This window comes from Dendrobates tinctorius, unplaced genomic scaffold (genome assembly GCF_039654945.1).
Source record: "Dendrobates tinctorius isolate UK_male_01 unplaced genomic scaffold, ASM3965494v1 ptg000015l, whole genome shotgun sequence".
Classification (NCBI taxonomy): domain Eukaryota; kingdom Metazoa; phylum Chordata; class Amphibia; order Anura; family Dendrobatidae; genus Dendrobates; species Dendrobates tinctorius.
Genome location: NW_027361683.1, coordinates 42,155,001 through 42,180,000, shown reverse-complemented (window position 1 = coordinate 42,180,000; position 25,000 = coordinate 42,155,001). Strand labels below are relative to the sequence as shown.

General features: G+C 43.8%; 1 protein-coding gene across 1 annotated transcript in view; it reads left to right on the top strand.

The window, feature by feature from the left end:
- Positions 1 to 25,000, top strand: part of AHDC1 (AT-hook DNA binding motif containing 1) — a 128,939-nt gene that overhangs the window by 49,772 nt on the left and 54,167 nt on the right. The window contains exons 2-4 of the mRNA XM_073564003.1: positions 11,923 to 12,055; positions 12,926 to 12,975; positions 20,723 to 25,000. The exon at positions 20,723 to 25,000 is cut by the window's right edge and continues 536 nt beyond it. Of these exons, the coding sequence (XP_073420104.1) occupies positions 11,923 to 12,055; positions 12,926 to 12,975; positions 20,723 to 25,000 (4,461 nt within the window). The remainder of the gene's footprint in view (positions 1 to 11,922; positions 12,056 to 12,925; positions 12,976 to 20,722) is intronic.

Genomic DNA, 25,000 nt, shown 5'->3' with positions numbered 1-25,000 from the left:
TGGTTTCAAATTGTAGTAGAGAATATTAGTCTGTAGTTTACGGTCTAATGAATATGTAACTTGCGTTTTGCTAACCACAGTAGTTTACGAGTTTTTTTTTTTTTATAATTTTATTTTTTGCTTTTATATTAAGTCTATTGAATGTAAGGGCTCGCTCACACTTCTGATAAAATTGTATGAGTGCAATCCGATAAATTGGATTGCACTCGGCCCAATGTTACTTTATGGGGCAGCTCACATTTACAATTACTTTCTCATGCCGAATCGGCATGCGAAAACAATCGCAGCACACTGCGACTGCATCTGAGAATCCGAACGCACGCACCCAAACAAGTCTATGGGTGCGTGTTAAACCTCAAACTGCACTCGGATATCACTCTAGCGGAGTGCAATTCCCACAGATGCCGGCATTGGAGGAGATGGAGAAACTTTTAATTTCTCAGTCTCCTCTGCACCTGTGCTCCGATTCTTATATGCAGGAGCGTCGGACCACAGAGCACTGACACTCGGATCACACTTGCTGCAGAGCTGGAGCCGAGGGTCATTGGCATATCACATCCGATGACGTGTGACTCCGGAGTTCTTTGTAATGTCTAAAAACTCCAGACTGGCAGCACACACTATGTACTAAACCTCAGTGACCAGCCGTGCAGAGACGGGATGTAGCATTCTGATGTTACAACAAAGTGCTCAGATAATCGAGTTGCCGACCAATTGCCATAAACTCATGTGCCGGCAGTAATTTCTTGGTTACTACTAATCTGCTTTCTTTTAAAATTCCAAAAACTCAAGAATTCAATTGTAAACTGAGTTGAAGCAATTCAATTCCCTAATTCATTAGTTTTTAAAATGTGATATTAGGCAGCCATTGTAATGTAACCTCAAATTTCTCTTGGCTTTCCAGCTATTCATGTGTGTTCTTTTCAAATTTGGATGGTTCTTTATGCAAAAGGCTTTAAAGGGAATCTGTCACCTATTTTTTGGTATATAAGATGCGGCCACTGCCTTCCAGGGCTTATCTGCAGCATTACAGAATGCTGTAGATAAGCCCCCTGTTGAGGGCAGAGCAGAGTACTGCAGTGCGCAGGCGCTGGACCTCTTCCGGTGCCTACACACTGCAGTACTCTGCTCTATCCACAACAGGGCAGAGCAGTGTGCCGAAGCCACGACGGGAAGCAAAGAAGAGGAAGTCATCGCTAGAAAATGGGAGGCGCCGGACTGGACCACGACACCCTCCGGACCAAAACTGGACCGCTCCTGGGTGAGTATAATATAGCTCGTTTTTCTCTTTCAGGTTACATCGGGGGCTTATCTAAAGCATTACAGAATGCTGTAGATAAGCCCCTGATGGCCGTGGCCACTGCTTATATGCGAAAAAATAGGTGACAGATTCCCTTTAAGGTAGCCATTCAGTAACTGGTTACAGGTATGAGTAACTGATTGTCTGCAATAAGCGCTAATTGACAGTAAAGATTTTACTTACAACAGTGACCATGCAGATTTTGTGAAAGTGACATTGTTGACTCTATAGCCCTGTTTAACATGAGATTTTTTTTCAATCAAGGATAATTTTTATGCCCTTGCAAAATAAAAAGCTATGATCAATCATAAGAGCATTTTTTTAGTCTGACTGGTTAGGTTCACATTGGGCATTGATAAGAAAAAATTCTTGGAAAAGGGCCCTTACTTGTATTACAGCATTATGAAATGTAGACTGGTAAACGCCTAATCCCAAAATGACAAGTTATTCCCTATTCAGCAGCCTCGAGAATGAGTTTCTGAACCTCAAGAAAGGGGCTCCGCAGTGCACTGTCTTACATGGAGCAGTGGGTGCATGCTCTACCTCTGCTCCTTTCACTAATGGAGAAAGTCTACAGCTTTCTTTTTGCAGTCTTATTGACAATGAATGAAGTGGAAGTGGAGTACAAGGTAATACACGAGTTATTTTGTGAGTGAATATTCACTATACACATTAACATTAAGAGCTCCAGAAATTGAAAGTTATTCACTGATTTTTCTGATTTTACTTGTTTTCCACACATTTTAGGCTATGTGCACACGTAGCGTTTTAAAACGCTTACTAAAAACCGGACTCCTTCCCAGAAATGGCGCGGTTTTTTTTTCCGCGCGATTTCACCGCGATTTTACCGCGATTATGATCGCGATTTTGCCGCGATTTTCGCGTGCGATATTCAAGCACTTTCCAAGCGATTTGAAGCATCGCTTGGAAAGTGATTGACAGGTTGGTCACACTCGTCAAACATAGTGTTTGACAAGTATGACCAGGTCTTTACTATTGAGGCCGCCTATGCGGCCTCAATAGTAAAAGATAGGATGTTAAAATGTTAAAATGCTAAAAAAAAATAAAAAAATCGGGGTATATTTACCTTCCGGCGTCCCGCGCTGCATTCCCGGGCCTCAGCGTTCCCAGCGATGCCTTGCGAGACCTGTGATGAGGTAGTCTCGCGTTGCTATAGCGATCTCGCGAGACCACGTCATCACAGGACCTTGCCGCAAGGCATTACTGGGAACGCTGAGGCGGGAATGCATCGCGGGACGCCGGAAGGTAAATATACACCGATTTTTTTTATTTTTTTACAGGGGTATGGTACCCAGGGCCTGGAGGACAGTCTCCTCTCCTCCACACCGTGGGTACCAACCGCACATGAGACGCTTAACTTCCCGCATGGTGAGCATAGCCACATGCGGGAAGTAAGCGATTCTCATGCATTCCTATGGGTGCGGAATCGCGGCAATTCTTTGCGATTCCGCACAAAGAATGAGCATGCTGCGATTTTTTCCGCGATGTGATTCCGCCGCGGAAAAAAGCGCAGCATTAGCACAGCCTGTGCGGAATGCCATAGGAATGCATGGGGGGCGTTCTGTACACGATTTTTAAGCGTTTTCGTGCCGAAAATCGAGGCAAAAACGCTTAAAAATCGCTACGTGTGCACACAGCCTCAAGGGTTTTTCCAAGGATCGTCTTTTGGGAAACTCCAATCACAGGCAGGGGTCCCAGCCCCCATTCCTCCTGGCTGTACGACCACGTGACAGCTGAGCATTCAGTCTATGCTTGGCCATTTCTGTCACTATCGAAGCACATCTGAGCACTCCAGTCATGTTCACTTGACCACAGGTGAGGAAGAAGAGACTGAGGACCCCTTTTCTAGTAATTGGTGTAGGGGTCCAGGAGGAAGGACCCAGCAATCAATCACTTATTACCTATTCTTTTATTGCCTGGTGGTCCATGTAAGCACTCGTCCTGCGTTTTGATACTAATCTACGGTGTTCTGAAATGTCTGAGTTCATGAACAATTTTTCCCTGTGCATTAATGTGGTAGCACTGGTTGTCGTAATTGTACCATGGAGTGGAGTCTGATGAGAAAGGAGGTAGTATTTTTAGTCTTAACTAGTTTGCCGATGCTCGTCAACACTTGCGTGTGAGCAGTTTCCTCCTCAGCGCACACTGGCAAGATGGCTTTGTGGATGAGACTCAACGCACATCGACTTGAGGTAATTGATCCCTATGTGAAAATGTATGATTCATTTGTACAAGCTGAAGCTCATCCATGTAGCATTTCTAATGTAAGCACGCAATTGTCAGCAATGCCACTGAGATGTCCTGAGCCTAAGGCTCAGTTCACATCTGCATTGGTTATTTCCGTTGCACTCCAATCGTTGGAGCTGGACAATGAAAATAACGGAAGTGTCGGATCCCTGACATGACGGATGCCAACAGCGCTAGTCAGACCCATTTATTATAATGTGGTCTGAGTCTGTCGTTAGGCCCATCCTAAGGCCTAGAAAATCCTTTTCAAGGTAAATCTGTATATGTGGGACAATGCCCTATTCACTATATTTAATTAACTGGACACGAGGCTTGATTAGATATTAATAAAAATAAAGACTTAAGAAATTGATTAAAAAAAAAAAAAAGCATAAAACCTAAACCGCATTTAGGAAGTGAAGTGACGCTAGTATGGTTACATTTCACCAGGGGACCTTTCACATGAGTTGTGTTCTGTTGATGGCAGAATGGATCTCCTCACCTGACATAGACCCTGGGGTCACCCTGTGCCTGAAGAAGCCTTACTGTGTATCTGTGTTCTTATTTTTTTTGTAAGTAAATCCCACCTCCCCCAGAGAGACTTGTGTACATGTAAATGGTTCACAAGGGTCCAGGCAATGTCCGTATGCGCTTTTTCTTGGCGTCCGCATGGAGCTTGTCTGTGTATTTTGGTTCCCTCTCGCCCTCCAACAGCAGACTAGTAAGTCTGTTGACTCCATAGAAAATTGGCCCCCGTGGCCTTAAGTTAGTGAATGCGATCTTTGATAGGTGGCGCTATATTAAAAAAATATATATAATCGTGGGAAAAAATAACTTCTATTTGCACATGTAAATGTTTTGTCTGGTTGCAAAATACTATTAAATGGTGGCTTTAGTCATTAACAATGCTGTAAGTGTGTTTTGAGTAGTGCGCTTCCATGGCTTTGTTCTCTGGATCAGCTATCACTGGCCAAGTCAGCTATGCTGGGGCCCATCTGCTCTCTATTTAGAAAGCTCCAGCAGCACAGCCATCTCTAGCCTTCAGAGTCCGAATCACTGAACTGATTATTGTGCGAGAGGTCAGACTGTGAGAGACCATTCACTGCAGTGTGGCAATGTGTAACCCTTTCCTGGCAGCCTGCTCATCAGCCGCAGATCTGGAGAGCTTTGCATCAGAGCACCCTGCCGAGCACAGGGATGTAGTAACACTTTCCTTGCTGAGCCCTGTACCTATGGTAACCAGCACCTTGGAAGTAAGAAAGCACCCCTCCCTTGTCATATGATGTCACTGTCAGCTCTGGGGATAATGTGACCTTGTCACCTTCTAGCCAGAGACAGCTTGGAATAAAAGCTTCCTGCACACATAATGTGTCTATAGATGTACAATGTCTGGAGAAAAAAATCACTTAGCTGTGCTAGAATTGGGAAGGAAAATCAATGGTGTGTAACAGATGTTCTCCACACCTAGTAGTGCACATAGCCCCCCACTCCCTATATTATAGTGGCAGTACTGGGATGGGTATGTGCCAACATGGGCGGACATATCTCCAAAGCGTGTGTATTTTTAGGAGCTCCTGGACTGCAAAGGGCCCATATAATGTTCTTGCACGGGGGCCCTTTTCTGTCTGTCCACCAGTGCAGGTAGGACTGTGTCTCTGGTGGCTAATGGTAAATGGAGCCATCTGTGCAACATCCCATTACCAGTTCCCACAACCGTCTCCAAATTTGGTGACTCTTGAACAGTAGAGAAGCCCGGAAAGTCGTGTCTAGTCTGTTGTACCTGCAGTATAGGGGGCTGCTAATAACATAGCCGACAGTATGGGGAACATGTATGTCTGTGGCTTTCTGTCATCTTCCATATTTGTACCAATGCGATTGGCTGGAGTTGTAAGGAAACAAAGGAGTGGGCAGCACAGTGGCTCAAATCCCACCAAGGACAACATTTGTAAGGAGTTTGTATGTTCTCCCCGTGTTTGCGTGGGTTTGCTCCTGGTTCTCCGGTTTCTTCCTACACTCCAAAGTCATAGTGATGCCTGTAAAGTACTGTGGAAAATGATGGCACTATATATGTAAGTATAAATTGCTAAAAGGGGGCTGTTTTCTCATTTATACCAAGTCCCACTCCTGAAAGGAGTCTGTAGTTGTCTCGTCTGATACGTTTGTTTGGGAGTTGTCTCTCCCCACCAACTTCTGGATTTCTTTAATTAGGAACTTTTCCGCCAAGCAGAACTTGGTTATCACTAACATTTCTGTGCATCAATTTCTACCCAAAGGAGGAGTTAGGACTTGTGCGGAGTGCGTCTCTGATCCAACAGGTCTCTGGCACGCCATGGGTTAATGGCGAGCACTCACCGTTTGGATGTCACCATGTCCCCACTGCTGCATGACCCACTTCCACATTCGGTATCCAGGCAACATGCTCCTGCTCCCTCTGCCCTACCACATGTAACGCCCGGTACAGCGGCATCCTGTTAGAACAGAGAGTGGCACTGAGTATCTGTAGAGAAAATGCACACGCTGAGCTGTATAATGATGCTGAGTATCTGCACACCCCCTCTCTGTTTGTAGCTGTGTATTTTATCTGCCTGTCTGACAGATCCTGGATCCAGCGGGGAGCAGCTAATCTGTGCACACAGGAGGAAGCAGATAAATAAAGGATGAGAGAGACAGAGGAGACAGGACAGACAGGAGAAAGGAAGGAAGGGAGGGAAGGAAGGAGTTAGTGTGCAGGTCTTTGTAGTGGGAAAAGAAGTACAGAGAGACATTTGGGAAGAGCGGCTTTTCTGCATTGAGCTTACCAGTGTGGGTGCCCATGGCCGTACCACATTCATGGCCATGGTGTAGGTATGCTGCATGAGGGGGCCAGTGACTGCCTTCTCGGGGCTGACTAGTATCTTAATGACTTGCACAGTGAAGATATATTACCTGGAGAGTAAGAAGGCCTTACGGTAATGGGATCTGCTGGCGTGTTTGGCAGAGCAGCCGTAGATTGTGGTGTTACGTTCCAAGGAATACTGTCCTATATACCTATAGATATATATTCGCGTCTCTCATGCACACCTTACATTATATCCTTCGTCTATTCAACCAGCCACATGAGCTTTGGCCTTGCCCACAGTTGTGGGATATACATTGTCAGGTGGAAGATTTCATTTTGGGCAGAGAGGTTTTAGAACATTTCACTGGAGCTGAAAGGGTTATACTGTCACATGCTGCTCTCAGGCAAGCAAGAGGTTGGTCAAAATGCCAAGGTCTGCAGGGCTTTCTGGCTGGAAAGGGAATGCTTTGCCAGGATGTGGTTCCCTGGCTGAGTGCTTTCTGCCTCAAAGCATTCTGGGAGGAGGGCAGCTATAATTAGTCCTGTGCCTGGAATCCAATGCCTGCTCCCTCCTATCACTGCACCATCTGTCTGCCCTCTACCCTCCCCCACACACTCAGCTGTGACACAAGCTCACTTCCTGATGTCTGACTATATAGGTATATGAGGTCTGCTACAAATAAACCAGCAATGTCAGCCTATGTTGTGTGTTACTGACCTGTAATGTTGGCTCATTCTCCTTTCCTTCTAGTGTCCTTTACCCAAAACCCTTGTGTGTGATGCTCGGACCGTGCACAACCAGTTTTTTAAGTTTTGTAAGACTTGGATGCCACCAGCTTGAATTGTGTCATCATCTGGCCCTGCTTACCATTTCTGTAGACTGACCTTCATGATTTGACGTTCATTGTCCTGGTCATTTTGGGTCTGCAAATTGGAAACCATGTTAATTATATAGGGGTTCTGTCATCAAAGACAGCTCCTCTGAAATTAGAGAGGCTGAGGCTATCTAGTGATTGCTTCCGACCACTGCAAGACAAATGTTGCATGACAGCCAATCAGATATCTTGCTGACCTTGTGACAAAATATTCGGGGAGACATGAGCTGATAGCCACTAGTGCAGACTGGCGCATAAAGAATGAGGTCCCCTTCATAATAGTAATCACTTTATATAGTGCCAACATATTCTGCAGCGCTTTACAATTGTGCAGACAATAAAGATGTCATAAAGTAACACACAGTTCACCAGTTACTGGAGGAGTGGGGGTCTTTCTCGCAAGCTTACAATCTGAGGAGATGGGGATCAACCCTCCTAAGCCTTCTATATGGACATGCAGGTCATAAAAAGTTGAATAAAATGATATATTGATATCTGCAATCCAGTGTCTTATTCCAGAGAAATCCATGTTTTTCTTATACATGTAAATTACCTATTCCAGGCTCAGGGGAGGACGCTGCCTAGTAGATAACTCTGCCTCCAGAGCTTATTATACATGAAGGAGGAGTTAGCAGTATGAGACAAGTAACTAACCCAAACCAGGAAAACTGAACTTTATCTCCTTACAAACGTTTTTTTTGCTTCTCTCTCCGCTCTGATTTATTTCAACAATATTTCAACCTTGTCTGCCTGTGAGATGTAAGCTGAAGCTAAGAGGAACCTGCAGATGTCAGTTATAGTCACACACAGCTCTGCAGTGGGATCAGGAGAGCAGAGAGAAGCCATTACACATCACAATGGTAACTCCCCTTTCTGTATACAGTAAGCTCTGGAGGCAGAGTTATATTCCAGGCAATATCCTCCCCATAGCATGGAAGAGGTTATATATCTATATCGCATCGTGATTACTCGCTAATCCTGCCCCCTGCACAGTAGCTCCGCCCCCCCCCCACATTACCACACACAATCCGGCCCCCACCACATTACCACATAATCCCGCCCCCCACACATCACCACACACAGTCCCGCCCCCCACCACATTACCACACATAGTCCCGCCCCCCCACCACATTACCACACATAGTCCCGCCCCCCCACCACATCACCACATAGTCCCGCCCCCCACCACATCACCACACATAGTCCCGCCCCCCACCACATCACCACACATAGTCCCGCCCCCCCACCACATTACCACAGTCTCGCCCCCACCACATCACCACACAGTCCTGCCCCCCACCACATCACCACACAGTCCCGCCCCCCCACCACATTACCACACACAGCCCCGCCCCCACCACATTACCACACACAGTCCCGCCTCCCCACCGCATTACCACACACAGTCCCGCCTCCCCACCACATTACCACACAGTCCCCCCACCACCACCACCACATCACCAATTCGATAAGATTGGCGTTCTACCTGATCCTGTATTCACACACGGTCAATTATACACTGCATTCTCTAGAGTACAAATTGTAAAGGTCTGTCAGTTCAAATTGTACCTGGTAGAAGTCAAGGAAAGATCTACGAAAATGACTATACATTTAATTGTGTTTACAGAGAAATTTTAACTTAATTTGTTTCGTTATGAAATTTGTTTAGATGCTGGAATGAATAAAAAACGCACATCTTATTGAATCCAGTTTGTTTTTGATTTTACACTGTGAATAAAATGTATCATTAGTATTATTCAGATTTTTAATGATTATTAATGTTAACTTCATTTTAATTTACCACCTGCGTAAGCACTATTGAATGTTGTCATTTTTTACTTTAGTTTAATCACCAGCAGCGTTAATTAGATAGCAATGAGCGTGCCGAGCGTTAGCTGGCTGGGAACAGCTAGTGTATGTATGTATGTGTGTGTGTGTATATATATATATATATATATATATATATATATATATATATATATATATATATATATATATATATATATATATTTCTCATCAACTAGACATCTGATATGAGGCATAGAAGAATGACTTTTTCAGCAGTCTGTAACCTGTATGTCCAGCCCATATTACTTAGATCAAATGTGGTGACAGATCCCTTTCAATCATGCTTAAAAGCGTGAGGGGATAACTATTCGTTGAATTGTCCAGGGTAGTGCATTCCAGAAAACTCGAGCAGCTTAAGAGAACTCTTGGAGGCGATATTGAGAGGTTTGGGTTATGGAGGATGTTGATCTTCAATCTGAAGACATTCATGTACCCTTTTAACTTTTTTCTTTTTTTTTAAGTCTCTTCTTTTTGCCAACTTAATGTACCTGTCAATGTCTTCTACCTGTGAAGTAAATGAGGTCCACCCTGCGTAAAATGTTTGTTATATTTTGCCTTGGTGTAGTTCAGATGTTACAATGTTATCCCCAAAACTCCTTGGCAAGCCTAAGCAACCCTATAACCTTTCCTTAGGTGGGAATATTGCAGGTCTTTTTTTTTTTTTTTTTTCTTTTACATAATTTTGCTCCCTTGTGTATTTCCTTTAAAATGGTATCTATATATGATTGAGATCTAGAAAATAAATCTTCAGATTTTTTTTTTTAAACAGTAGTATTTTACAATATGCTTATATACTGTCATTTATCAAATGTCCACCAATGTCATCGATCCTAACAACTTCAATACCCAACTATGGTTTGATGCAGGACCTTCCTGTATTGGCATGTAATGTTTGCCTTTGTCATTTCACTAACTAGCCCCGGTCCCCTTCTCAGCCTGTGAATTAAAGGGAACCTGTCAGCACTATTGTGCTCGGTAACCTACAGACAGTGTCAGGTCGGTGCCGTTATACTGATTACAATGATGCTATGGTTGATGAAATCCGTCTTGTTTAATCTTTTTTTTTTCTCCGGAGCAGCCTGTAGTGGGAGGGTGGTTCTTGTGGTGCTCTGCTTAGGCCTGTTTCACACATCTGTTTTTGACCATCAGTCAAAATCCACCGTTCTTGCAAAAAAACGGATCCGCCAATTTTTTTGGCGGATCCGTTCTTTCCCCCATCGATTTGCATTACCGGCGGATCTTGACGGATGGCCATCCGTTGGATCCGTTTTTTTGCGGATCCGTCATTTTTTTTGCGTCCGCCGAGATGCCTGGACGGACCATGTAACGTTTCTTGTGCTGAAGGATCCGCATTTTTATAGTGCGCATGCCCGGAAGAATGAAGTCAGGAGGAAATTTAACCCTGAAATCATTTTTTTTTTTTTTTTTTCTCTCTCTCTCTTTGCGGTTGCTTTATAATTCTTCAGTCGGCGGATCCGTCAAAAAAACGGATCCTGTGGCATCTGTTCACATCAGTTAGGAACGTGTCCGCTTTCCGCCTTTTTGGCGGATTTTAACTGACACAAAAAGCAAACAACAACCACAAGACGGATTTCATCAACCAAGGTATCATTTTAATCAGTATAACGGCACCGACCTGACTCTGTAGGTTACTGAGTACAATCCTGCTGACAGGTTCCCTTTAACAGTGACAGAAGGGCGGCTGGCTAAGTTAGATAGCCATCATCCTTCACTGACCATGTGCTGGCACCAGGTGCTGACAGCAGGACGTTTGGTGGTGACTATTACATGAACTAGATTTAATTTTAGACCAGTCTGAAGGGTTTTCTTCTTATTTTTGCTTAAGTCTGTACATTAACTAATCTGTGTGCTACTTTCTATGAAAATTGCAATAACATGGCTTTGAATTTAACATGTGATTTTCAGTCGACCTCGCTGTTCATTTTGGCATATACTAAGCTGCTCTCTGTCTACGACTTAGCTGCTGGTCATTTCTGAAATGGCGGATTATTTTTAATTGATAAACTTTTGTTTTACATGTGCTGTGACTGCTTCTGATAGCTTTTCTAAATTTGTGCATTTTGTTTCAGAATGCACTGGTTTTGCAGAGGCAAAGAAAGCCTTGAGTGGTTGTGCTCCGAGGCCACAGGTGCACACTTGCGCACAGAAACTTCCAGCACAACCATAAGGGCACATAGGAAAGATTGGCGCTGGAGAGCTGCCTGTAGCCAGAGAGAGCATAATTCAGCACAATGGACTGAGGAATGCGTTGTCAGATATATGAAAACACCAGAAGAGTAAGGATGAATGAGTGGGCATCTAGAGAGGTATATGGGTCTTGTAGGCTGAGGTGAGTTATAGACAGGAAAGCAGTGATTGCAGGGAGAAGCATGAAGCCTTGAGGAGAGGCGTGAGGAGATCATGGGATTAAGTTGGAGAGAGGAGGGGGAGAGCATGCAGCCCTGAGGTGAGGACTTGTGTCAGTATGTGGAGAAGAGACACATTATATATACTCCACTCTGCTGGATGCTGAGATACAGATAACAGGAAAGCGAAAAAGGCGGATAGAGGCAGGAGAAGAGAGACAGCGGGGAGGAAAGACTAGAGGAAATCGTGGGGAGGAAAGGGAGGTAGAAACTGGGGAAAAAGACCAAGTCCAAAGGTTGCCAAAGAAAGGTTTGGGCTAAAGAGATATGATAAATGTTAGGCAGTCTCTTATAGTGTGTTCAGTTGTATGAATGTTCAAGAGAAAGCACTGTGCTTTCTAATCAAAGACTAGCAATTGCATGAGCAGCCAAGAAGTATAAATGTGATGTTTTTTTCCTTTTTTACAGATGTCAGTGCTGCTGGCCTTGTCCCTCCTGGCTTGGAAAATGGAGATACTCCTGCCGAAAAGCATCCTCCACATTCAAAGGAGACCGAGAGGGGTCGCAGAGTGACCCTAGTCTGTAGACACCCTCGTTCAAGGTAAGTGTGGCAGTGTCATGAGCATCCTTTTTGCACGTCACCTGTATGTAAATATTCAGACTGCCCCATTTTCCGCTCTACTTCTAAATGGGCGGGTTTGTTGCATATTGCCATGGCATGTTACCTATCCTCGTTACCCAAGAATTCATTGTGAGCAGAAAGATTCCTTGTTAGAGGTTACAGATAGCGGTTACTGATACTACTGTGGAAAGTACGTTAGCATTTCGCTTACTAAACACGTGAACCTGAGAGTGCAGTTTTCTACCACAAATGGACCAGTAGCACAGTTGTGCACTCTTATCTTAAATGCAAAACCCTGAAAAAGTATGTTGATCTGGCAATTGTGTTTTTACTTGTTTTTCGCCAAACCGAGTTTCTCGTGGACTTATCGGTCTGTCTCCGATGAAGCATAGCAAATGCATTGTTTTGTTCTGATTTGGACATAGGCTTGGGAATTAACCAAGAGTCTCCTAATGCCAACAAAGATGAATCTATTAGGCCAGGTCCATACATTGCTAAGCTATGCTTGCGTGGTGATGAGTGCAGGTTTGCCATGGTGCAGTCGCAATGTATGAACATTTAAATCAGTTTCCCTTTCTACAGGAGAGAATAGAAATCTGCGGCGTTAAACTGTTTTTATTTTTTTTTTAATTAAATGTTTTTCTGGTGATTGCCGATGAACAGAGGTTCCATCAGCCGGAGACTGTTCATTCCTGTTACCTGTTTAAAGGAAAAGGGTGATCCTTAGCGGACAACTTAAGTTTTTGCAGTTTTCTTGAATCTTATTTTTGCTTGTATACATATCTATAGTTGTATGGTTAAAACTTATTTTAATTCTTGTCAATTTAAATATAATTACTCTTTCCACAGAGACCACAACAAGTACAGCGGGAGAAGTTCAAAGCAAGACAGGCAAGAAAGTAAGTACATTTGTACTGTCCACATGATTAATGTATTACCTGTATCTGATTTGCCTAATCTCTGGCAGTGATGATTTTGAGAATGGTAGATGGATTATGGTTTTAAAATGAAAAATAAACAACTTAAAACATGTTTTACATAATATACTTCTCTTCTTTAACACAGTTGGCTCCTCCACCAGTTACATCATGGAATAGTGGCTGCAGAGCTGGATAAAAGTTTTTATTTTTTTCATTTCTCTTTTCTGTTGTATACTAAGGATAGGTTATCAATGCAAAAGTAGTGGACAATCTTTTTAATGATTGTGCAAAGTTTGACAGATTTGTTAAGTTGGTGAGTTTTTTTTCTTATTTGATTCTCCCAACTCGCTGTATTTTTCTGTTAAAGGGGTCCGACACATTTGTGTTTTGTTTTTTGTTTTTTTGTTTTTACCAATGAGTCATAAATAACATTGTCTACAACTTGCCAATTTACCAGTAATCAGCAGTTCAGCCTCAATGTCACGTTCTTTGTAAGAACAGTCTCCTTCACAGACTATACAGCACTCCTGTCTTCAAAGTTGTCACTAAGGGGCATGTAAAATTGGGAAAATCTGTAGATCATGTGCAATGTTGTTCAGTGGAGAGCACTGATTAATACGTGCAGGCTCGGACTGGCCCATAGGGGAATAGGGGAAACCCCCGGTGGGCCCTTGTGTAGATATGGGCCCCCATCCCCACTGTTTTAATCAAACTACCCTGTTTACTATTATAGAGAAGCATAGGTAAGTTTGTGAATGAGGGAAGTGTAATATTTGCATGCAGGTGAAAAGTGAACCCCCCCCCAGAGTCAGTTACTGGTGGGCCCTTGGCACCCAGTCCGACACTGAATACATGTGGCTCTTGCCCCTTTATCGTCTATCATCTTTGGAACATAGCACTGTTCTTGGAGTATACTTTGATTACAAGCACATTAAGACTATGGAGCTACTTGTAAATTATGTTGCAGATATTGCCATTTCCAGCTTATTTATAAAAAAAAGTGTACAACTTCTTTAAAAGAGACTTGTCTTTACATTTATGCTGCCCAATCCATGGGCAGTGTGAATCAGGGCTTAGTTGAATTATTGCAGCTGCGGTATGTTTTACTCTGACACACTGACCTTTAACCCCTTAGTGACAGCTGATGTTGACCTTAATGACTAGGCCAAATTTGACCACTGTCACTTTGTGATAATTCTGTAACGCTGTAACTGATCCCAGTGATTCTGAGATTATTTTGTGACGTATTGTACTTCATGTTTAGTGGTAAATTGTGGTTGATGTGTTTTTATGATATTTATGAAAACATCGAAAACTTGAGAAGACTTGAAAATTTTCCAACTTTTAATTTTTATGCCCTCAAATCATATAGTTATATCACAAAAAATAACCTTTCCCACATGTCTACTTCACATCTGCATAATTTTTTTTTTAAACAATTTTTTTTTGTTAGGAAGTTAGACTGGTTCAAAGTTGACCAGAGATTTTTTTTTTTCAAATAAAATTTGCAAAACTATTTTTTAGGGACCACATCGCATTTGAAGGGACTTTGGGGGGCCGCTATAAACAGAAAATACCCAAAAGTGACACTATTTTAAAAACTGCACTCCTTTATAGTCATCAAAGCCACATTCAAGAAGTTTATTAAACAGTCAGGTGCTTCACAGGAATTAATGGAATGTGGAAGGAAAAAATAAACCGTTAACTTTTTTCACCAAAATTTTACTTTAGACTCAAAGTTTTTATTTTCATAAGGGTAAGAGGAGAAAATTAACCCAAAAATCTGTTGTGCAATTTCTCCTGAGTGCGCCAATATTCCATATCTGGGGGGAAACTACTATTTGGGCGCATAGCAGGGCTCGGAAGGTAAACAGCATAGTTTGATTTTTTTAAACACACAATGGCTGGAATAGAGAGTGGACGCCATGCCGCGTTTGGAGAGCCTCTGATGTGCCTAAAACGTTTTGAAAACTACACCCCTTAAGAAATGGGGTATAGTGAGGATTTTTAACCCACAGGTACTGCTCAGAATTTGATAACTTTAGTTTGTCATATTGAGCATGTTGTCATTACTGTTGAGCGCAAGTGCTCACTACTCAAGTTTGCATCTGGTTCTCAGGTATGCACCAAGTATCGAGAGGGATCAAGTGACATGTTTAAGTCCCCGCCCCACATGTTTCACGGCTGTTAGACACCCAAAAACATGCAGGGATTGCCTGCAATGCGTGCCCAAGTAAACTCTAGTAGCAAGCACTTGCCCTCAACACTAGTTGTCATATCGTCATCACTTTTTCAAAAGTAAAAAAAAAAAAAAAAAAAAAGCCCTAACCCTTAGCCCAGCCCTAACTGCATAAAATGGAAAAAAAAAAATAAAAATTGTAAAATAAAGAAATTAATCTGAGTAAAGGGGATATCACAGGGTGGTGATTTGCTATCTATTGGCTTTTGACCTCTGTTGTACGGTACCGGTCTACAAATCTTTTTTTTTTTTTTTTTTTTGAAGAGGCGGCTATGGGCTGGGATACCAGGGGTAGCTTGGAACATCATTTCTCTTTACTTTGACATGCATATCATGACAGATGAGAGAGTAATCATTTTTATAGCGGACACACTTTTTTTTTTTTTTTTTTTTTTTCTCTACCTGATCCCCGTTATTCATTGAATAACTGTAATCACATGATCGTAGACCAGAAAATCCGATAATGATCGTGTTCTCCAGGGTCTCCGCTAGTTTGGTAGCTGAGACATCAGAGATTTTCAGACTCTGGGGGGTACTATACCTTTACTCCCAATTGCTGTTTTAAAATGCTTATCGACTGTCGTTAAGGAGATAACATAGATTAAAAAAAAAAGGTTTTGGTTGACAGGTCCCTCTCTTTCAGTAGTGTGAGGCAAAGATGGTCGGGGCTGCACTATGCTAGTCAGGTCTCTCCTTATAGTTCCTGGCCAGCTTTTCAAACTATATTTTCTCTGAAATTCAGCAGTGTTTCATAGTAAAACATACCTGTCTGAAATCATATGAATCGAAAGCAGGTTTCCCCTTCATGAAGCGCAATATCTAGAAAATGAATGGAACCTGACAGGTGATGTATGCTACAAAACCGTGGGCACTGTCACTGGCGGTAGGATCCCAGCCGTGTTTGCTTGACCCTGAAATGCAGTGGCAGTTAAAAAAAGAAAAAACGCACACACTTTTAATAGCTGCGCCCATATAGTCAGAAAATTGTCAGTCACTGTCAGCGGGTGGAGAAAAGCTGTTGGTGACCAGCCTATACGACTAGTGTACGTCTGCCTGACAGCTATTAAAAGTATGTCTTTCTGAAACGCCACAGCATTTCAGAGTCAAAAATACATGGCTGTCATCGCACAGCTAATGGCTAATACATGCTCCCCACGGTTTGGGCAGAAGATGAAGATATCACATGTCGGGGTCCCCTTAAGTGCCTAGATATGCTAGGTCTTACTGTAGTCAGACCACAGCAGGGAAATTTTTTGTTGCAGCCAGTTGTCTGACAGTAAGGCTGTGTGCCCACGTTGCATTTTTTTTAAGCGTTTTTGATGTGTTTTTCGTGGTCAAACCGCATCAAAAACGCTTAAAAGAAGCATCCCATTCATTTTAATGCATTTTGGCCTTTTTGTGCCAATGGATGCGGTTTTTACCGCTAAGGAAACGCTTAGCGGTAAAAAAATGCAGCATGTTCATTAATTTCCACTTAGGTCCGCATTTTTGGCTATTTCCTATAGGCCAGAAGACGCGCGGAAAAAAACGCATCAAAAATGCGCGTTTCCTGAGCGTTTAAACCGCTAAGTTGGGCACATAGCCTAACACTCAGGTAAGTGGGGACATTCCTAAGCTCCACAAAAGACTGTTGTAGCTGTAATATGAAACAAAATAGTATAAAAGAAAATGCAGAGGTTTAGGCTGAGTTCACACGTGGCGTTTTTTTTCGTGTTTCCGTGGCGGTTTTAACCGCGTGATTTTGCCGCGAAAAATAAGCATCCCATGCATTCCTATGGGATTCCACAATGCTGTGCTAATGCTGCGGTTTTTACCGCGGTAAAAAACACCGCATGCTCATTAATTTTGTGGAATCGCGGCGATCTCGTACCCATAGGAATGTCTTGTTCTGCTTACTTTCCGCATGTGGCTGTGCACACCATTCGAAAAGTAAGCAGAACAATTGCAGATTGTACCCACCGTCCAGAGGAGAGAAGACTGTCCTCCGGGCTTTGGGTACCATATCCCTGTAAAAAATAAAATTTAAAATAAAAAATATTGTTCTCACCTTCCGACGTCCCGCGCAGCCTTCCCGCCTCTCTCCACGCTGCCGTTCCCAGTAATCCTTTGCGAAAATGCCCGCGATGATGTCCGACGTCATCGCGGGCATTTTCGCAAAGGATTACTGGGAACGGCAGCGTGGAGAGAGGCGGGAAGGCTGCGCGGGACGTCGGAATGTAAGAATAACACCATTTTTTATTTTATTTTTTTATTTTTTTTTTTTTTACATTTTATCTTTTACTACTGATGCTGCATAGGCGGCCTCAGTAGTAAAAAGTTGGTGACACTTGTCAAACACTATTTTTAACGAGTGTGACCAACCTGTCAATCAGTTCTCCAAGTGATGCTACAGATTGCTTGGCAAACGCTAGCATTTTGCAAGCTAATTACGCTTAAAATGCGATTTTCCCGCGGAATGGAATTCCGGAACTCTCGCGGTAATTTCCGCGAGAGTTCCGCTACGTGTGAACTTAGCCTTATAGAGGAATTGCTGAGATTGTTACATTTTTAGCACATATTTCAGTCCTTCAACCCCCTTCCTGACCTGTGACACAGCGTATGCGTCATGAAAGTTGGTGCCAATCCGACCTGTGACACATATGCTGTGTCATGGGAGGACCGCATCCCTGAGGGTCGGGTGATCGCGGTCACTGAAAGGTCACCCGACCCGCAGGCACAGGACCCTTTGAACTTCACCCCAGGGGGGAGGCTTGCCCCCCCCCCCCCCTTCCTGGCTACGATTGCTCTGATTGGCTGTTAAAAGTGAAACAGCCAATCAGAGCAATTGTAATATTTCACCAAACTTGGTGAAATATTACAATCCAGCCATGACCGATGCTGAAATAGCATCGGGAATGGCTGGAGACTGAGATCCGACTCCCCCCACCAGCTGACGGTGGCGATCGGCCACCGACTGATGGCAGCGATCGGTCACTGCCGTCAGCATCTGCCCCCCCCCCCCGTTCCCCCCCACCTTCTGATCACCGTCCCTCCCGAGTCCCTGTGTCGCTCCCGCTGTCCCTCCTGCATGGGCGCCGCCATCTTCCAAAATGGCGGGCGCATGCGCAGTGCGCCCGTCAAATCTGCCGGCTGCAGATTCATTTATTCATTGCAGGTACATTTTGATCACTATGATAGGGTCTATCGTGATCAAAATAAAAAAAAGTTAATCCCCCGTTTATCACCCCCATAGGTAGGGGCAAATAATAAAATTAAAGAAATTTTTTTTTTCCATTAGGGTTGGGATTAGGGTTAGGGTTGGAATTAGGGTTAAGATTAGGTTTAGGGGTGTGTTGGGCTTGGGATTATGGTTAGGCTTGTGGTTAGTGTTAGGGTTATAATTAGGGTTGTGGTTAGGGTTATGGGTGTGTTGGGGTTAGGGTTGAGTTAGAATTGAGGGGTTTCCAGTATTTAGGCACATCAGGGGCTCTCCAAACGCTACATGGCGCCACCATTGATTCCAGGCAATTTTGCGTTCAAAAAGTCAAACAGTGCTCCCTCCCTTCGAGCCCCGGCGTGTGCCCAAACAGTGGCTCCCCCCACATATGGGGTACCAGCATACTCAGGACAAACTGGACAACTTTTGCGGTCCAATTTCTCCTGTTACCCTTGTGAAAATAAAAAAAATTGCAGGCTAAAAAATCATTTTTTGAGGAAAAAAATGATTTTTTTTATTTTCACAGCTCTGTTATAAACTTCTGTGAAGCACTTGGGGGGTCAAAGTGCTCACCACACATCTAGAGAAGTACCTTGGGGGGTCTAGTTTCCAAAATGGGGTCACTTGTGGGAGGTTTCCACAGTTTAGGCACATCAGGGGCTCTGCAAATGTAACATGATGCCCGCAGACCATTCCAATTCCATCAAAGTCTGCATTTCAAAACGTCACTACTTCCCTTCCGAGCCCCGACGTGCCCGAACAGTGGTCCCCCCCACATATGGGGTACCAGCGTACTCAGGACAAACCTGTACAACAACTTTTGGGGTCCAATTTCTCCTGTTACCCTTGTGAAAATAAAAAAATTTCGGGCTAAAAAATCATTTTTTGAGGGGAAAAAATAATTTTTTATTTTCATGGCTCTGCATTATAAACTTCTGTGAAGCACCTGGGGGTTCAGAGTGCTCACTATACATCTAGATAAGTTCCTTAGGGAGTCTAGTTTCCAAAATGGGGTCACTTGTCAGGGAGCTCCAAAGTTTAGGCACACGGGCTCTCCAAACACGACATGGTGTCCGCTGATTGGAGCTAATTTTCCATTCAAAAAGTCAAATGGGCGCTCCTTCCCTTCTGAGCCCTGCCATGCGCCCAAACAGTGGTTTATGACCACATTTGAGGTATCGGTGTACTCAGGAGAAATTGCCCAACAAATTTTAGGATCCATTTTATCCTGTTGCCCATGTGAAAATGAAAAAATTGATGCTAAAAGAAAATTTTTGTTGGAAAAATTAATGTCCATTTTTTCCTTCCACGTTGCTTTAGTTACTGTGAAGCACCTGAAGGGTTAATAAACTTCTTGAATGTGGTTTTGAGTAGCTTGAGGGGTGCAGTTTGTAGAATGGTGTCACTTTTGGGTATTCTCTGCCATATAGACCCCTCAAAGTGACTTTAAATGTGAGGTGGTCCCTAAAAAAAAGATGGTTTTGTAAATTTGGTTGTAAAAATGACAAATCGCTGGTCAACTTTTAACCCTTATAGCTTCCTAACAAAAAAAATTATTTCCAAAATTGTGCTGTTGTAAAGTAGACATGTGGAAAATGTTATTTATTAACTATTTTGTGTCTAATAGAATAAAAATTAAAAATTTTGAATTGCGAAATTTTCAAAACTTTCGCCAAATTCCATTTTTTCACAAATGCAAAAATTATCGACCTAAATTTACCACTAACATGAAGCCCAATATGTGACGAAAAAACAATCTCCGAATCGCTAGGATCCGTTGAAGCGTTTAAGTTATTACCTCATAAAGGGACACTGGTCAGAATTGCAAAAAATGTCCAGGTCATTAAGGTCAAAATAGGCTGGGTCATGAAGGGGTTAAACAGGATTGTCCCATGAAAAGAAGTTATCGTCTATTCACAGCTTAAGTGATAATTCGATGATCAATGGTTCAGACTGATGGAGCTTTCATAAATTCTGCGGCTGACCACCATTCCATTTTTTTTTCTATGGGGCTCCTGAAAAAAAGAGAATGAATGGAGAGGTGGTCAAGCATGTGCATTGCTACTTCTTTCTAATGGGAATAAATGTGCCCTGTTCTGCTTATCAGTGAAGGTTCCAGCCATCGGACCCCCGCCGATCAACAAGTTATTGCCTAACCTGTGGATAGGTGATAAAGGGGCTGGCTGGTGAAAATAAGTAACTTTTTGTTAGAATGTAGGAAAAAGCTATACTCTTGAATTTGCGTATTTCATGACACTGGATTTCTATACTAATCTAAGTTTCTTTTTCAGATTCTACGTCTATCCAACTTGAACATCAAGACGAAGATAGCCAATCTCCACATACTTGTGACGGTTCAAACAAATCCTTTTGTCGTTCATCTGCAGGAACTGAAAAGCTAGGTGTTGATGGCATCATTGCTCTACTTAAAAGCAAATGTGGCAATGGTCGTGTCAATCTACAGCCAGTTGTTCGTTTGATGGATATTATGAAGGACCTTAGCCAACTTTCCAGTGACCTACGAAGCAGTGGTGTTCGTCTTGATTATACTCATGTTGTTAGCCCTCCATCAGAGAATGAAGATGTAGAGCCAGGATTACAGTACAGCTTCTTTTCTTCTCAAAGCCTTGCATGTGGACTGCGGAGCCCAGAAGAAAAACAATCTGAATCAATTGACACTAAGGCACCAAGCCCTGTGTCACCCAACCCAGACTCAAGTGAATCTGCCAGTTCCAATGTTCTTAGAGAGTTAGCAGCACTGGCTTGGATGGAGCCAGAACCAACACCAAGTATGCAGGAAAGGGAACAGGAAGACTTACACAGGCAAAATTGGGAGGACAGTGCAAATAAAAACCAAACAAGGCACACAAATTTAAATAAAGAGGAGTCCTCAGGGGATGAGGAGGGCTATGATAGGCATGACATTGAGGAATCTGGGGAGGAGCAGGAAGAAAATAAGCAGGAAGAGGAGTCTTGTGAAGAGCAAGAACAAAGTAAGCAATTGGAGGGTTTTAGGCAAGAGCAAAAACAAGCAGAGGAATCGTCAGGTGATGAACAGGAAAAAAAGAAACAGGAAGCAGAATCTGTGGAGGATCAGATTGATAGTAAGCCTGAAGAATCATCAGATGAGCAGGAAGATGAATTAGGAGTAAAAATAATAAAGGAAGATGAGCAGGTAAAATCTGACAGGGGACTGAGTAATGCACATGCAAATCTGGAAAGAAATTTAAGTGTTAAAGCTGAAGAGAGGACAGAGAATGAGGATGAAGTGGAGTCATCAGATGATGAAATTAGAGTAGAGCAGTGTAGAAAAAGGTTGGACAGATATAAAGAAAGAGACGCTATGGTAGAGCCAAGAATGGAAGAAATGCCCTGGATGTTACCACTTTTTTCTCAAACATCAGAAACCCTCAGACGAACCCCTTTTTCTGCTCGTGGAGGCCACAGGTTCGGTCTCAGAGGCCGTAGGGGGGATAGACCTGGCAGGGGTCGGAGAAGAAGACCTGGAAGACCTCGAGCTTCAGAAAGCCTTTCTCGTGCTTATGTCATGCCTCCTTACCACCGAACATCAGAGGAGCCTAGAGCATATCGAACTCATGATCAAAACCCTGTTTTTCCACTTCCTTCTCTTAATCAAAAAAACTCTGCTGTTGAAGTAAATGAGCAGGGCCCACCACAAAAACCAAAACGCAGGGGTATGCGCAAGATGGTGGTGCGTATTGCCAAAATCCCAATGCCCGTGGGAAGGAGAACTAAAACAAGCTATAAAGTATCTTCATTTAGTAGTACTCTTAGTGTTGAAGGCGGAGAACTGATTGGTGGTACAGGCCCTGGTCCCACCTCACTACTAAAGATGAAAAACAATGGACGAAATGTTGTAATGGTTTTCCCACCTGGTGAGCTTCCAATTATCCTTAAGAGGAGAAGAGGACGACCACCCAAAAACCTGGTCCTGGCTAGAGAGACCCCACCAATGTTGCCTCAGCCCCCACCTATTGAAACCTCTTTACCACCTCCACCAACTCCCTTGCCAGCCCCACAAGTTTCTGATGGAGAATTTGTGAAAAAGAGAAGGAGAAGAAAGCAAAAATTAGCATCCCCGCAACCTTCCTATGTAGCTGACACCAATGACAGCAAGTCTGAATACAGTGATGTTCTAGCTAAGCTTGCTTTTCTGAATCGTCAGAATCAAGGAGCTGGACGGACTTCTCCACCTCGATGTTGGACACCTACACTGCCTGATTCAGTACACCAGGCTCCTGAAACTCATAATATCTCACAATTTCTACACAGAGTCCAGGGTTATCGGAGGAGAGGTGGACGTGGGGGAGGTCCTGGCCGTCGAGGTGCATGCAATAGTCATAATGCAGAACTATCTCGCTGTTCATTTAGTGACTTTTTTGAAGGGATTGGAAAGAAAAAATCAAAGCCAAGACCTGTTGACCCTTTGAAACCAAGAAAACGTAGACAGCCTAAGGCAGAACCAGATCCTAATGCAAAACCCAAGCGCAAGAGAAGGTCTCGAAAAAATGGTGCTTTGCTTGGTGAAATGGGAGGAGATCCTGGTTTAGGGTATCAAGGCATGTCAGAATGGGGAAGCGAAGGGAAAGGTGGGCCATGGATGACACAGGCATCCCATGGTCAGTCAAGTGGCAGACACTGTAATTACCAAGGACCTGAGCACAGAGGCTTTTCTGCCTTGCATAGTGGATCACCTTCCCGTCCAAGTTATTATACTGGAACAGGTTCTTCTTTGTCTCAGGCTGAAAGTGGAGGACAAGATCATCATGGACTTTTTACTGGCTATTTCCGATCTCTTCTGGACTCAGATGATTCCTCAGATCTTGTGGATTTTGCTTCTGCTGCTCAGAGACAGGAAGCACGAAAATCTGCATCTGCTTTCTCTGGGTCATCAGCCTCCCCAAACCCAAGGGCGCTCCAACCCTATTCCAATTCCCGTGGTGCAAAATCTGGTACCCAAGAATCACTATACCAAAGTTCAACAGCTGCCAGACAACCTTTCCCCCAAAACCGTGGAAATGCAAATTTTGGCTCTCTTTCTCAACAAGAATGCCGTGGTTCAGATGCCTTTCAAAAGCTGCTGTCACGCTCTCCCAACTCCCAAAATGCTGGAAGCTTTGGCCAATTTGGAGGCTTTTCTGGTTCTAGTGGACAGAATTTGCCTAGCCATGGTTTATTTGCACCAAACAAACAGTATACAGTTCCTTCTGACTGTTTAGGTAATAAGGACTGCAGCTTTTCCTTCAGTGGTGGAGGCAATAGCCTTCCTTCATCACCAGGCAGTGCCCATAGTAGCACAAGTTTCAGCCAGCAACAACAATTATCAGCAGGGACAGCTACAAACACTGCTAAAACTCCCTTTTTCAGCACATCAGAGTTGCCACCATTCCCACCTCTTAGAAGTGAAAGTCGTTCAAGCACCTCTTCGCCGGCTGGGTATATAATGCCCAAAGTCTCTGGTCCAATGTTTGCTAGTGAGAATAATCGCAACTTTACTGGGTCTGTAGGTGCTGGTCAGTGGGGATTTCGACAAGGTTACACCCACTCCGATTGGGGTAATGAGAGTTTTGGGCAGCTTTATGGACCAGGGTTCGATTGCCATATGACTGAATCCAATGTTATCTTGGACATTAGTAATTATACTCCACAGAAGGCCAAGCAAAATACTGACAACATTTCAGAATCCTCTTCTGATAGCACACAGTACACACAACCTAGTGCTGGTTATCGTAGGGCCAACAGTGAAGCCTCTTCCAGTGAAGGTCAGTCAAGTCTCTCCAGCCTTGAAAAGCTAATGATGGACTGGAATGACACATCATCTGCCCCAGGATACAGTTGGAACCAGACCGTTCTCTTTCATCAGTCTGCTAAACCTGGCAGAGGGCGCAGGAAGAAAGCTGAGCTATTTGAACAATCACACCAACAACACCATCACCTAGGCTTCTCGTCATCCTCCCCATCTTCTTCCTCATCATCAGCTGCTGCACCACCAGCAGGTTTTCCAACTAAGAGAGGTGGAGGCCCCAGAGGTCCAAGAGGAGGACGAGGTGGTAGCTGTGCAGCCACCAAGAAAGAGAGAGGTTCAGGCAAAGCCAAATTTTCACCCAAACCCCCTGCTCCACCACCTGCTTCCTCAGTCACTTCCCTCTTTCAGGACACCTCTGACTTAGGACTGGACTGCTATAGTGGGGACAGCAGCATGTCCCCTCTGCCCTCCCACTCGCGGGCGTATGGGGTGGGTGAGCGGGAACCTACATGTGATTTCTCTGGACCTTATTCCATGAACCCATCTACTCCTTCTGATGGCACATTTGGTTTCCAGAGTGACTCTCCTGGGCTGGGCCCTCAGTCTACAGAACTTGATCCTGGTAAACACTTTCCCCATCTTCCTACGGTAGGCAACACCAGTACTGGTCCACCTCATCCTCCTCCGCCCCCACCACCTGGCCTGGGATATGATCACCCACTACAAGACTCTCCTTTTTCCCCCAATTGCTCACCTACTCTTGAGCTACGGCCGGGAGAGGGAAGAAAGCTTGTGCCGCCTC